This window comes from Papio anubis, chromosome 10 (assembly GCF_008728515.1).
Source record: "Papio anubis isolate 15944 chromosome 10, Panubis1.0, whole genome shotgun sequence".
In the NCBI taxonomy this organism is placed as follows: domain Eukaryota; kingdom Metazoa; phylum Chordata; class Mammalia; order Primates; family Cercopithecidae; genus Papio; species Papio anubis.
The window spans coordinates 98,929,979-98,945,721 of record NC_044985.1 but is presented as its reverse complement, the minus strand read 5'-3'; the positions used below and the strand labels follow the sequence as shown (position 1 = coordinate 98,945,721).

General features: G+C 37.4%; 1 protein-coding gene across 1 annotated transcript in view; it reads left to right on the top strand.

Moving 5' to 3' along the window:
- ABCA12 (ATP binding cassette subfamily A member 12) overlaps nucleotides 1-15,743 on the top strand; it is a 307,782-nt gene that overhangs the window by 93,115 nt on the left and 198,924 nt on the right. Inside the window, exon 2 of the mRNA XM_021923961.2 lies at nucleotides 2,620-3,032. Within this exon, the coding sequence (XP_021779653.2) occupies nucleotides 2,964-3,032 (69 nt within the window). The 5' untranslated portion in view covers nucleotides 2,620-2,963. The remainder of the gene's footprint in view (nucleotides 1-2,619; nucleotides 3,033-15,743) is intronic.

Genomic DNA, 15,743 nt, shown 5'->3' with positions numbered 1-15,743 from the left:
GTAAAAAAAATAAATAAATAAATAAAAAGGGTTGTCACTGATACTATACACAAAAACCAGTGTTGAGGTGAAGGAGTAAAATTATAATCTGGTTGCTGTTAAAATTTCTGAACTGCTTTACATCATCACTAACTCAATTCACTTGTTTTTTCTATTCAAAAAAAAAAAAAAAGGATTTCAAGTCTCAACTTCAATCAACGTCTCATTCTACTAACATTTTCATCATCCCACAGCATCGGCTTTATCATACTCTCTCTCTTAAGAAGAGTTTCCAGGAACGTTTCATTCTAAATCCACAATATGACATCTTCTCCTCCTTAGTTTTAGGTCCCTAACTCTCCAACTTTATCTTCTACTTTATCTTCAGACCAGCTCTTAGATTTAGCTGGGTCAGAATTCTCACCATTCAGGAATATAGAATTTATCTCGAAATCGTGGTGTTCCATGAGACATGGTCCCTGTACTCAAGGGGCTCAGAGTATGGACAGAGAGACAGACTGACTATAATAGAAGGTAATAAGGGAGTTGACTATCTGTGCCAACAAAGCTTTATGGGAAAACAGATGAAGGGGTGATTAATTCAGCCAGGAGTGGGGGTGTGGTGGGTGGAAGTGCTGGAAAAGGCTTCAGAGGGGAAGCAACACTTGAGTCAGTCGTTTGAGAATGAGCACAATTTCATTTTGGGCAGAGGGAACAGCATGACCAAAGCCTGAAAGTGAACAGTCCTCATCTAAAGTATTCTAGCAGATGGCAGGAGGGATGGCTGAAGGTGGAGAGACAACTGATGAAGCTGGCAAGAGCCAGGCTGGGAAGTGCCGTGAGGCTCTATCAAGAAGCCTAAAAGAGCATCCTTCCTTTTCCTGAATTCCTGGAGCAACTACTCTTTGTGCACTCATTTTGGCAATAATTTTTCATGCGTGTACTTCCAAAAAAATCTCTACAAGTGATTTATAGGCCCCCCTAGAGAAACAGGGAAAATCCCTGATGTTCATTTGTTTCTCAGCTCTTTCTGTGAAGTGTAATACATGGGACTGGAGACAACAGAGCATAGAGACTAAAAGTACAGAAACGAGGTTCGAGTTCCTTCTATGCTGTTCCCACTGTCCTCACTGCTAACTAGGTGAACTCCGGCAAGTTATGGCACTTCTAAATATCACTTTCCTCCACTGAAAAGGGGAATAATGGCAGTTTCTATATAATAGGTCTCCTAGGATGATTCAATAAGTCCTTAGGAAACATTGCTACCCAATTATTTAATAAGAATTAATTGACCACTTACTATGAGGCAGGACCTGTGTTAGATTCCTTTTTTTTTTTTTTTTTTTTTTTTCGGATGGTGTCTCGCTCTTTTGCCCAGGCTGGAGTGCAGTGACACCATCTCAGCTCACTGCAACCTCTGCCTCCCGGTTTCAAGTGATTCTCCCTCCTCAGCCTCCCAAGTAGCTGGGATAACAGGTGCCCACCACCACGCCTGGCTAATTTTTGTGTTTTTAGTAGAGACAGGGTTTCACCATGTTCGTGAGGCTGGCCTTGAACTCCTGACCTCAACTGATCAGCCCGTCTCGACCTCCCAAAGTGCTGGGATTACAGGCGTGAGCCACCGCACCTGCTGAAGGGCCAACTCTTAATGCTTTAACGGATTTTGCAAGTAGAGTCTGGATTAGTCAGGATAGGTGTGAGGATCAAAGGGGAGCTTCACCCTACTAGCCTTGGCTCCAGTATTTTAGTCAATTACATTCAGTAGCAAGTATTGAACACTAATGATATATAAAGTACTGTGATATAGTCCGTGTCCTCAAATAACTTATCTTGTAGGAAAAATAAGACATACACAAATAAAAATAATGCAAAAAGTTTAAGTTCCTTGAGAGAGTGCAACAAAGAATGATGCTAGACTCAAAGGCAAGAGAATCTATTCTATGGGGTATATCCAAAAAGGTTTCATTGAAGATGTCAACTTGGGGATAACTTTGAAAGGCAGGGTCTTAGAGAGGGAGGAATGTATCATGGAAAGAGGACATAGAAATATCTTGGATCACCCTGCGTCCCCTTTCACTATAAGAGCCTGAAACAATGTGGCTTGCCTGTAATAGACATATGAATCTCCACTCGCGAATTGAGGGACTCCAGTTTGTCATTTATGTCCCCTACAGCCTACCTTTCCTTTTCTGCACTGTGCTTAACTGAGTACACTGTGATGAAAGGTGGGACCTGGTCAACATAGTCATTCCCCCAAAATCGAAACATTCAACTTTAGGTTAAAGACGGATACTTTCCCTAGTATATCTAATGATGGGCTGAGGCTCAGAGCTTTGCAGCTAAGCTATGGCCTTATTGATTTAAATCATTTTAATGACACTTTAATATTAAGGAGCCACTGGGCCCATTGTCTCTGAAATGCTCTCTGTGCCCTGCCTCGGCTAGAGCAGACACTGTGTGCAGGAAAGAAGACAAGAGAATGTAGGACAAGTCCTACTGGCCTGGCAAGGGTCCCACCCCCTAATTCCTGTGACGCATCCAGTGCAGGTGACATGCTCTTTAAGGTGTGGATAGGCAATTAATTTCATGGAGAGTAGGAGGTGTGGGTTCAGCTGCCGCTTTTTTTTTTTTTTCTCTTAGGCATTATCTGAATGATCCTCATTCTCTCTTGAGTCTGGACTTCGTGCAACAAGCAGCACCTGGATATTATTTTAAAATAAGCATAAGCCACCCAAAGATACTGATCTGGGTCCTTCTTTTGGAAGAAGCGTTGATTGAGAAGTGCCTCTTGGTTAAGGATTAACCACAGGGAAAAATCCAGCAGAAACAGAAGAACCGTGGGTTTCTTACCCCAGCCCTCAAGGAAGCTATGCCGTGAAAGGGGTACTGATATACTGATATACAGCAAGTTGGACGGGGCATCAATTCTTCATTTGTGGAGTGGAGAAAAGAAGAGGAGATCTCTCATTTGGGGTGTTTGAAGGATGGCTTCCCAGTTTCATCAGCTTCGGATCCTTGTCTGGAAAAATTGGCTAGGTGTAAAAAGGCAGCCGGTGAGTTAAAAAAAAAAGTGTGGAAGTGTGGGTCATGGGGCAATACGCCAGGTAATCCTAAAAGGTGATGTTAATGAGAAGTAAAAACAGACGAGTTTAAAGGCATTTTCCAAAGCAGGAAGTAATATATTTAGAATTCATCCCCCTATCTGTCTTATAGCTAATGGAGCTAGTCTTAACATGTCCCAAAAAGCAGGCTTTTGATTTCAGTAAATTAAAAGAGTAAATCAGGACATGCCCTGGGTGAAAAAAAGAACATGACTTGTTACTGGCTGAACTGGAACACTGAATTCTGGGTTCAAGCCAAAAGGCTTCCAGAATTTTTCTTAACAAATTTAGTTAAAAATGGGATAGAGGAAAGAAGAGTATTATTTGAAATGTACAATAAATGGGAAGAAATATATTGGAAAACCAAAAACCATAGAAAGTTTGATTGAAAGGTAAAATACAGAACAGAAATAGTTTGAAGGCTATTCGTATAGAAAAGCTACTGAGAAATTTTAGTATCTAAAAATCATTTACTGGGAATGCCAAACAAAAGTATGTGTATGTGCCATGTTTTAAGAATATCGTTGCATCACTTAGCTTTACTACTACAATCTGTCTTCTCTTGCTCATTGCAACGTCTTTTTTGTACTCTTACATTAATGTTTGCATTCTAATTACAAAGTTAGCTATTAGATCCTCATCAGATGGCTCCCAGGATGATTGAGAATGGAATTGGTTTCTGGGAATTGTTATATATTCAGAAGAATGTTTGAAAATCAGGGAAATCCAAAAAGGTATTCAATATACTTTATTTTAAAGTGGTAATTCCCAGTCTTGAATGAGTAATGTACATATTATGCAAATAATATGCATCACAGAAACCAGCATTTTATCTATGCACCTTATCTCACTCTAGGCTTGCTTGGTGTGCCTGACACTTTACTTTAGTGTTTTGATGTGTTTAGTAAGAGGAGGACGTAGGTGTTCACTTACCCTTCTGAATTTTGTGGGTAGGGTTTTAAAATCCTAAGGCATGTGATTGCATGGGTGTGGGGTTTGAATATAAAATTATAAACTCATTCAATTTTTTATTTGTTTTTTAACTGGAAAAAAAACACAGAAGAAAAACTCCCCATAATTATCACGTGGTTGATTCTGTGTGGCATTAGCAGGGAAAGGATCCTGGGTGTGTAGATGAGGTCAGAGGATGTGAGTTGGGGCCTCTGCCACTGCTCCTCATGTAACTTAAGTAGCTGAAGACAGTTTCTCTAAGCACTGGTTTTCCCACCATGATGTGGTATGATGAGTTAGATGTGACATGATTAGTTACATGTGCCAGGAAGCCTACCACATCTAACTCATATTGGGGGAAGTACCAAATGTGCTAATGTATTTCAAAGTGCTTTATAATGGTGACACGCTTAGCAAATAGATTAGTGAGGGATTTGAAGCAATGTGTGTCAGATTTTATGCAGATTAATAATGAAAGGAAATTCAGGAGAAGATATTGTGGGTAAAAGGAAGAAATCCACATACAGTAAAGTTTGTAAGTGATAAAAATTCAATAGCTAAAAACAAAAACACGGAGGAACTAAAATCTGTATGTGTTATTGTCAGTAACCTGAATGCTGAGGTCTGTTTCTTTTACAACTCTATTTTGTGTAAAAAAAGTTATAGGAAAAAAAATCCACCCAAATCTCAGGTGAATATGTTTGTTTTTCGTTGAGAAATTTTATCTTTAGAAATTTTAACGACAAGTCTTTTTCCTCATTTTGAAAGTAGTAGGTATATCAATTTTCTCCTTTAGGGTTTCTCTTCATTCTAGTCAGTGTTTGCTGGACATAGTGAAATATTTAGGGGAGATGCAAGTCAGATATATTAAAAGTTTTTCAAGCATGACACCTTGCATTATTCCCATCTAGTCAAAACCCCTAAATAAACTCTGGTAACTATATTTTTCCTAGGGAGGGAGAATACATGAGCCGTTAGTTCATTTTGGGACAGGCAATGATTCAGATCTTAAGTGCACCTTAAACAAATGTAAACCAGGACGGATAAGTCTTCACGGTAGAACGAGGTCAGAAAAAGTCCAAAATTTGGGACAATACAGAAGGCCAACCTGAATCCATTATAACCAACCAGAGGGAAAAGAGAGACCTGTAGAAGATGGTGATGCAAAAGGAAAAGGAAGGACAATTGCAAGTGGAGGGTGAAAGGGCAAGGAAAGATAAATTTCCTTCACAGTTTCGCCTAGCGTCAGCTCTGTCTCTCCATATTGGGAAAAATACTTGAAGACACATGTGGGAAGGAGATATGTGTGATAGCATTACGCTTAAAAAGGAAGAGAGGAATAAGAGGTTGGAAAGTTGGAATTACAGATCTAAAGGGGGATAAAATGAAAAAAATTATATAACGGCAAATTAGAAGACAGACAAAATGTGAAATGAAGGTACATATGAATTTGAGGAGAAGCGTGTTTTTGTAGGAACTAGACTTGGTTATCCATCAAATAATAATTTAAAACGCAAGCATTTATATTTCTATACTCATAATCATTCTAAAAATTATACTTTCAAAATATACTTTTACTCACAGAAAAACAGAAATTAAGCTATGGACACAGGAAATGTATAGTCCTTACTTAACGGTAAAAAAAATGGAAGCATCACCACCATGACAACTGTGCCTAATTTTTGTTAGAAATTCCATCACAAAGCAAGGTGGTGGGAAGAACAATTCAAAAGGGAAGAAGTTAAGGATCTATTAATAGAGAAACAAATGACACATGAAAAAAGAAAAGAAAAACAAAGATATAGTAAAAATATTAAGGTAGATTGGAGATTATTGAGGAAATGTGTTGATTATAAAAGTATATGCTGGGGCTGGGCACAGCGTCTCATGCCTGTAATCCCAGCACTTTGGGAGGCCGAAGCAGCTGGATTACTTAAGGTTAGGAGTTCAAGACCAGCCTGGCCAATATGGCAAAACTCTACTAAAAAGATACAAAAATTAGCTGGGCATGATGGCACACACCTGTAATCCCAGCTACTTGGGAGGCTGAGGCAGGAGAATCACTTGAACCTGGGAGGTGGAGGTTGCAGTGAACCAAGGTCATGCCACTGCACTCCAGCCTGGGTAACAGAGTGAGACTCTGTCTCAAAAAAGAAAAATAAATAAATTTTTTTTAAAAAGTATATGCTGGCCAGGTGCAGTGGCTTATGCCTATAATCCTTTGAGAGGCCAAGGTAGGTGGATGTCTTGAGCCTAGGAGTTCGAGACCAGCTTGGGCAATATGGTGAACCCTGTTTCTATTTAAAAATACAAAAAATTAGCTGGGCATGGTGGTGCATGCCTGTATTCCAAGCTACTTGGGAGGCTGAGGTGGGAGGATTACCTGAGCCTGGGAGCTGGGAGGTCAAGGCTACAGTGAGCCTAGATTGAGCCACTGTACTCCAGCCTGGGCAAAAAAGTTTGATTCTCTCTCTCTCTCTCTCTCTCTCTCTCTATATATATATATATATATATATATATATATATATGTGTGTGTGTGTGTGTGTGTGTGTATGTGTATATATATATGCTAAAATAGAAAATGAGAAGATAATTACAAACAGCTATACAATCTGAGAAACAAGATGAGAATAGCATAAGCTAAATATTTAGTTTGGCTATAAAAAAAGGGAATCTTTAATTTTGGTGGTGACTTCTCTCAAAATTATTCTTGGAGTAAATGTCTCTCTCTTTTCCTTGTAAAGTAAGATATCAGAATTCTGGAATATTGGGACATATATAACTGACTTAATTTTACAGGGTCCTAGAATGCTCAAGGGACTTGTCCAAGGTCACACAGCAGTTTAAGGCTCAAAGGCAGATTTATCCAAGCATGAATTTATTCTTTCCATTACTTCCTGATGCTTCTCTGTTGCTCCCAAGTTGAGGTTTTTCCCTAACATTCTCTGATCCCTACTTAACAATTAGCCCACCAAAGAACAGATCATATCTGGTAAGGAGGCCTTAGAAATTGATGATATTTAATATTTGTGGTAATATAAATTCTCAATTGTATTGCCAAAAAATGAATATTAAAGGAAAATAAAGAAAAATACACTAAGTACTAACAGAAATATTAGGTAATAGAGAAAGCCAACCAGGTGTAGTTGCTAACCTGCTGGGCTTGTAATTTAACTTTAAAAATAATGAAATAATGAAGAAATACTCCAGCAGAGATGGTTAGCAATAGGAAGGCTTACCTAATGAGATGCTAGTTAATGACAGGAAAGAGCCCTGGGACAGCAAAGAGATTGCAGGCTGAAAGATTAGATAATATTAGACTTTGTCTTCCATTAAGATGACAAAGTCTATGAGAAATATGAGATTATGTAAAGTGACCAAACCTACACATTATTGGAATTCTTGATAGAGAAGGAGAAAAAGTAAACAACTTGAAAAACATATTTTAGAGAATAATTTAAGAAAATTTCCCTAATCTTGCTTGAGTGGTAGACATCCAGATATTACCAGACATTCAGATAAATTTAGAGAATACTTGTGAGAGTTTATGCAAGCCAAACATTGCCAACTCATATAGTCACCAGACCATCCAAAGTCCATACTAAAAAAAAAAAAAAAAAAAAAAAATTTAAAGCCAGTTACAGAGAAGAGTCAAAGCACCTACAAAGGACAACTGATTAGACTAACAGTGGACTTCTCAGCAGAAGACCTATAACAGAAAAGATGAGGATCTATTTTTAGCCTCCTTAAAGAAGAAAAAATGCCAGCTGAAATTTTATATCCTGCCAAACTGAGTTTCATAAATGAAGGAGAAAGTCTTTCCCAGACAAGAAAACACTAAGAGCATTTGTCATCATTAGCCTGGTCCTACAAGAAATTTTCAAAGGATTTCTAAATATAGAAACAAAAGGACAACACAGAAAAAGATACATAAGTACAAAGTTCACAGATCTTGTAAAGCAACTGCACAATAGAAACCTCAAAAGAACTAGCTAACAACATTACATCAAGAACAAAATCTCATGTATCAACATTAACTTTTAACATAAATGCCTCAATGCCCTGCTTAAAAGATATAGAGTGGCAAATAGGATTTCAAAAAAGACACAGCCATCTTCTGTCTACAAGAGACTCACCTACTGACTAAAGATGCATTCAGACTCAAAGTAAAAAGGTAGAAAAAGATATATCACACAAATGGAAAAGAAAAGCAAACAGGAATAGCCATTCTCATATCAGATAAACAGACATTAAACCAACAACAGTTAAAAAAAAGACAAATACATTGTGTAATGATAAAAGGTTCAATACAACAAGAAGATTTAACTATCCCGAGTATATATGAACCTAATACTGAAGCACCCAGCTTTGTAAAATAAATACTACTAGACCTAGGAAAACAGATTAGTAGCAATACACTAATAGTGGTGGACTTCAACACCCCACTGATATTACTAGACAGATAATCAAGGCAGAAAATCAACAAGAAAACTCTGGACTTACATTGGATTATAGAGCAAAAGGACTTAACAGACATTTATAGAACATTATACCCAACAATTGCAGAATATACATTCTTCTCATCTGTGCATGAAACATTCCCCAAAATTAACTGTATGCTTGTCTGTAAGGGATGTCTCAATAAATTAAAAAACAAATTGAAATCATATCAAGTATCTTCTTGGACCACAGTGGAATAAGATTGGAAATCAATACTAAGGAGAAATTTTCAAAACTATACAAGTACATGGAAACTAAACAACTTTCTCCTGAACAACTTTTGTGTAAATAATAAAATAATGGCAGAAATTTAAAAAAAATCTCTCAAATAAAAATAAAGACACAGCATACCAAAACTCCAAGGATATAGCAAAAGCAGTGCTAAGAGGAAAGTTTATAGCATTAAATGCTTACATCAAAAAGATAGAAAGATCCCAAATTAACAATTTAACATCATACTTGAAGGTACCAGAAAAACAAGAGCAAAATAAAATAAAAGCTATCAGAAGAAAAGAATAACACAGATCACAGCAAAAATAAATGAGATTGAGGCCAAAAAAAAAAAAAAAAAAAAAGATAGAAAGGATCAATGAATGAAAAGCTGATCTTTTGAAAGGCTAAACAAAATGGACAGACCACCAGCTAGACTAAGGAAAACAGAAAGATTCAAATAAGTACTAGAAATGATAAGATGACATCACAACCATTACCAGAGAAATAGAAAAGATCATCAAAGACTACTATGAATACCTCTATTCACACAAACTAGAAAACCTAAAGAAGATGAATACATTCCTGGAAACATACAACCCCCAAGATTGAACCAGGAAGAAATAGAAACCCTGAACAGACCAATAACAAGTAATGAAATTAAATCAATAACAATAAAAAAAAATCTCCCAATAAAAAAAGCCCAGGACAAGATGGATTCATGGCCAAATTTTACCAGATGTACAAAGAAGAGGTGGTACCAGTGTTGGTGAAACTATTCCAAAAGAAATCAAAGAGGAGGGCTCCCTTCCCATCTCATTCTATGAATCCAGTGTCACCATGATTATCAAAATCAGGCAAGAACACAACAACAACAAAAAAGAAAAATACAGGCCAATATTTCTGCTGAACATAGATGCAAAAATCCTCAACAAAATACTAGTAAACTACAACAGCACATGAAAAAATAATTCACCATGATCAGGGAAGCAAGGATGGCTCAACATACACAAATCAATAAACATGATCCACCACGTAATCAAAACCAAGCACAAAGACCATATGATCATCTCAATAGATGCAGAAAAAGCATTCCATAAAAATCCAACATCCTTTCATGATTAAAAAAAAAAACCCTCAGCAGACTAGGCATAAATGAAATGTACCTCAAAATAATAAGAGCCATATATGATAAACCCACAGCCAAAATCACGCTGAATGGGGAAAAGTTGAAACATTTCCCCTAAGAACTGGAACAAGACAAGGACGTTCAGTATCACTACTCCTATTCAACATAGCACTGAAAGTCCTAGCTAGAGCTATCGGGCAAGAGAAAGAAATAAAAGGCATCCAAATTGGAAAAGAGGAGGTCAACTTATCTCTGTTCACTGAGATGCACAGGTATATGCCATGATCATATACCTAAAAAAACCTAAAGACTCCTCCAGAAGATTTCTAGGCCTGATTAGTGACTTTAGTAAAGTCTCAGAATACAAAATCAACATACACAAATCAGTAGCATTTTTAATACACCAACACTGATATATCTGAGAACCAAATCAGGAACTTAATGCCATTTAAAATAGCTGCACAAAAAATACCTAGACATATATTTAACCAAGGAGGTGAAAGATCTCTACAAGGAGAGCTAAAAAACAGTGATGCTTTAATTTCTTTAAATTGTAGATAACACCAATAAATGAAAAAACATTCCATGCTCATGAATTGGAAGAATCAATATTGTTAAAATGACCACATTCCCAAAGCAATCTATAGACTCAATGTAATTCCTAACAAATTACTAACATTTTTCACAGAATTAAAAAAAAAAAATCCTAAAGTGTACATAGAACCAAGAGAAAACCTGAATAGCCAAAGTACTCCTAAGGAAGAGGACAAATCTGGAGACATCACGTCACCTGACTTCAAATTATACTACAAGGCTGTGGTAACTAAAACAGCATGATACTGATACAAAAATAGATACAGATCAATAGAACAGAATAGAGAACCCCAAAATAAAGCCACATACCTACATCCGACTGATCTTCAATAAGGCTAACAAAAATAACAATGCAGAAAGGACACCCTATTCAATAAATGGTGCTTGGTAACTAGCTAGCCATATGCAGAAGAATGAAACTGGATCCCTATTTCTCATCACATAAAAAAATTAAGATGGATTAAAGACCTAAACATAGGACTTAAACTATAAGAATCTTAAAAGAAAGCCTGGAAAAACTTTTCTGGACATTAGCCTAGGCAAAGGATTTATAATGAAGACCCCAAAAGCAAATGCAACAAAGCAAAATTAGACAAATGTGACTTAATCAAACCAAAATGTTTCTGCAGAATAATCAACAAGATAAACAGGTAATCAACAAGATAAACAGACAACCTACAGAACGGGCGAAATTATTTACCAATTATGCCTCTGAAATGAATAATATCTAGAATCTATAAAGAACCCAAACAAATCAACAGAAAGAAAATGAACAACCCCATTAAAAACTGGGCAAAGGATATGAGCAGATATTTCTCAAAAGAAGAAATACAAGTGGTCAACCAACACATGAAAAAATTCTCAATATCATGAATCATAAGAGAAATGTAAATTTAAACACACTGAGATGCCACCTTACACCAGTCAGAATGGCTATTACTTAAAAGTCAGTGTGGAGCCCGCGGCAACTCCTGCTGTCACTGGACACAGATCAGGCAGCACCAGGGACATGACCTTGAGACCTGAGATCAGACACAGACCTTCTGAAGGAAGTGGACTGCACCTAAAGGATCCAAGAGACCCCTCCAAAACTGTGAGTGCCCTAATTGCGGAAGTGGAAAGGGAGACTCTCCTCTCCCGATTACATACCCCCACAGGAGAAGCTGAAGGCACTGGTATCCACAGCAGAGAGACCATAGACAGTTCACATCCCAGGACTCTGTGCAGACAACCCACAGTACTAGTCCAGAGCCAGGTAGACTAGCTGGGTTGCTAGACCCAGAAGAGAGACAACAATCACTGCTCTTGGCTCACAGGAAGCCACATCCACAGGAAAAGGGGGGAGAGTACTGCATCAAGGGAACACCCCATGGGACAAAAAATCTGAACAACAGCCTTCAGACAGAGACCTTCCCTCTGACCGAGCCTACCCAAATGAGAAGGAAACAGAAAACCAGTGCTGATAATATGACCAAAGAAGGCTCTTCAGCACCCACAGAAAATCACACTAGTTCACCAGCAATGGATCCAAAAAAAGAAGAAATCTCTGATTTACCTGAAAAAGAATTCAGGAGGTTAGTTATTAAGCTAATCAGGGAGGGACCAGAGAAAGGCGAAGCCCAGTGCAAGGGAATCCAAAACCTGATACAAGAAGTGAAGGGAGAAATATTCAAGGACATAGATAGCTTAAAGAAAAAAAAAAAACAATAAAAAATTATGAAATTTTGGACAAACTTTTAGAAATGCAAAATGCTCTGGAAAGCCTCAGCAATAGAATTGAATAAGTAGAAGAAAGAAATTCAGAGCTCAAAGACAAGGTCTTAGAATTAATTCAGTCCAACAAAGACAAAGAAAAAGAAGAAGAAAACATCAACAAAACTTCCACGAAGTCTAAAATTATGTTAAATGATCAAACCTAAGAATAACTGGTGTTCCTAAGGAAGAAGAGAATTCTAAAAGCTTGGAAAACACATTTGCGGGAATAATCGAGGAACACTTCCCCGGCCTTGCTAGAGACCTAGACATCCAAATACAAGAAGCACAAAGAATACCCAGGAAATTCATTGCAAAAAGATCTTTGCCTAGGCACACTGTCCTCAGGTTATCCAAAGTTAAGATGAAGGAAAGAATCTTAAGAGCTGTGAGGCAGAAGCACCAGGTAACCTATAAAGGAAAATTTATCAGATTAACAGCAGATTTCTCCGCAGAAACCCTATAAGCTAGAAGGGATTGGGGCCCTATCTTTAGCCTCCTCAAATAAAGCAATTATCATTCAAGAATTTTGTATCCAGCAAAACTAAGCCTTGTATATGGAGAAAAGATACAGTCCTTTTCAGACAAATGCTGAGATAATTCGGCATTACCAAACCACCACTACAAGAACTGCCAAAAGGAGCTCTAAATCTTAAAACAAATCCTGGAACCACATCAAAACAGAACCTCTTTAAAGAATAAATCACACAGGACCTATAAAACAAAAATACAAGTTAAAAAGCAAAAGCAAAATAAGGTACACAGGAAACAAAGAGCATGGTGAATTTAATGTTACCTCACATTTCAATACCAACACTGAATGTAAATGGGCTAAATGATCCACTTAAAATATACAGAACCACAGAATGGATAACATCTCACTAACCATCTGCTGCCTTCAGGAGACTCATCTAGCACAAAAGGACTCACATAAACTTAAAGGGGGGAAAAAGGCATTTCATGCAAATAGACCCCAAAAGCAAGCAGGGGTAGCTATTCTTGCATCACACAAAACAAAGTTTAAAGCAACAGCAGTTAGAAGAGACAAAGAGGGACATTATATAATGGTAAAAGGCTTTGTCCAAGAGGAAAGCCTCACATTCCTAAACATATAGCACCTAACACTGGAGCTCCCAAATTTATAAAACAATTACTAATAGACCTAAGAAATGAGATAGACAGCAACCTAGTAATAGTGGGGGGGCTTCAATACTCCACTGACAGCATTAGAAACATCATCAAGACAGAAAGTCAACAAAGAAACATTGGATTAAACTATACCTTGGAACAAATAGACTTGACAGATCTATACAGAACATTTCATCCAACAACCACTGAATACACATTCTGTTCAACAGTGCATGGAACTATCTTCAAGATAGTCCATGTGATAGGCCATAAAACAAGCATCAGTAAATTTAAGAAAATTGAAACTATATCAAGCACTTTCTCAGACCACAGTGGAATTAAACTGGAAATGAACTCCAAAAGGAACCTTCACAACCATGCAAACACATGGAACTTAAATAACTTGCTCCTGAATGAACATTGGGTCAAAAACAAAATCAATATGGAAATTTCAAAATTCTTCGAACTCAACAACAGTAATGACACAAGCTATGAAAACCTCTGGGATACAGCAAAGGCAGTGCTAACAGGAAAGTTCATAGCCCTAAATGCCTGCATCAATAAGCCCCAAGGGCACAAACTGACACTCTAAGGTCACACCTCAAGGAACTAGAGAAAGAAGAACAAACCAAACCCAAACCCAACAGAAGAAAGGAAATAACCAAGATCAGAGCAGAACTAAATGATATTGAAACAAAAAAAGTTACAAAAGATAAATGAGACAAAAAGCTGGTTCTTTGAAAAGATAAATAAAATAGACCACTGGCAAGACTGACCAAGAAAAGAAGAGAGAAAATTCAAGTAGCTTCACTAAGAAACAAAACAAGAGATAATACAGCTGACACCATGGAAATGCACAAGATCATTCAAGGCTACTATGAACACCTTTCTGCACATAAACTAGAAAACCTAGAAGAGATGGAGAAATTCCTAGAAAAATACAACCCTCCTAGCTTAAATCAGGAAGAATTAGATAGCCTGAACAGACCAATAACAAGCAGGGAGATTGAAATGGTATTTAAAACATTACCAACAGAAAAAAAGCCCAGGACCAAACAGATTCACAGCAGAATTCTACCACAAATTCAAAGAAGAATTGGTACCAATCCTTTTGACACTATTCCACAAGATAGAGAAAGAAGGAACCCCCACCCCCTAATTCATTCTATGAAGTCAGCATCACCCTAATACCAAAACCAGGAAAGGACATAAGCAAAAAACAAAACTACAGACCAATATCCTTGATGAACATAGATGCTAAAATCCTTAACAAAATACTTACTAACCGAATCCAACAACATATCAAAAAGATAATCCACCATGATCAGGTGGGTTTCATACCAGGGATGCAGGGATGGTTTAACATATGCAAGTCAATAAATGTGATATACCACATAAACAATTAAAAACAAAAATCACATGATCATCTTAATAGATGCAGAAAAAACATTTGACAAAATCCAGTGTTCCTTTTTGATGAAAACTCTTGGCAAAATCGGTGTACAAAGGACATAGCTTAATGTAATAAAAGCCACCTATGACAAACCCACAGCCAACATAATACTGAATGGGGAAAAGCTGAAAGCATTCCCTCTGAGAACTGTAACAAGACAAGGATGCCCACTCTCACCACTTCTCTTCAACGTAGTACTGGAAGTCCTAGCCAGAGCAATCAGACAAGAGTAAGAAATAAACACCATCCAAATCAGTACAGAGGAATTCAAACTGTCACTGATTGCTGACAATATGATTGTTTACCTTGAAAACCCTAAGGACTCCTCCAGAAAGCTCCCAGAACTGATAAAAGAATTCAGCAAAATTTCCGGATAGAAGATTAACGAACACAAATTGTAGCTCTTCTCTACACCAACAGTGACCAAACAGAGAACCAAATCAAGAACTCAGCCCCTTTTACAATAGCTGTAAAAAAATAAAATACGTAGGAATATACCTAACAAAGGACTCAAAAGCCCTCTGCAAGGAAAACTAGGAAACACTGCTGAAAGAAATCACAGACAATGCAAACAAATGGAAACACATCCCATGCTCATGGATGGGTAGAATCAATATTGTGAAAATGACCATACTGCCAAAAGCAATCTACACATTCAATGCAGTCCCCATCAAAATACCACCATCATTCCTCACAGAGTTAGAAAAAAATGTTTCTAAAATTCATATGGAACCAAAAAGCCCACATAGCCAAAGCAAGACTAAGCAAAAAGAACAAATTCTGGAGGCATCACACTACCTGATTTCAAACTCTACTATAAGGCCATAGTCACCAAAACAGCATGGTACTGGTATAAAAATATGCACATAGACCAATGGAACAGAATACAGAACCCAGAAATAAGCCCAAATACTTACAGCCAACTGATTTTCCACAAAGCAAACAA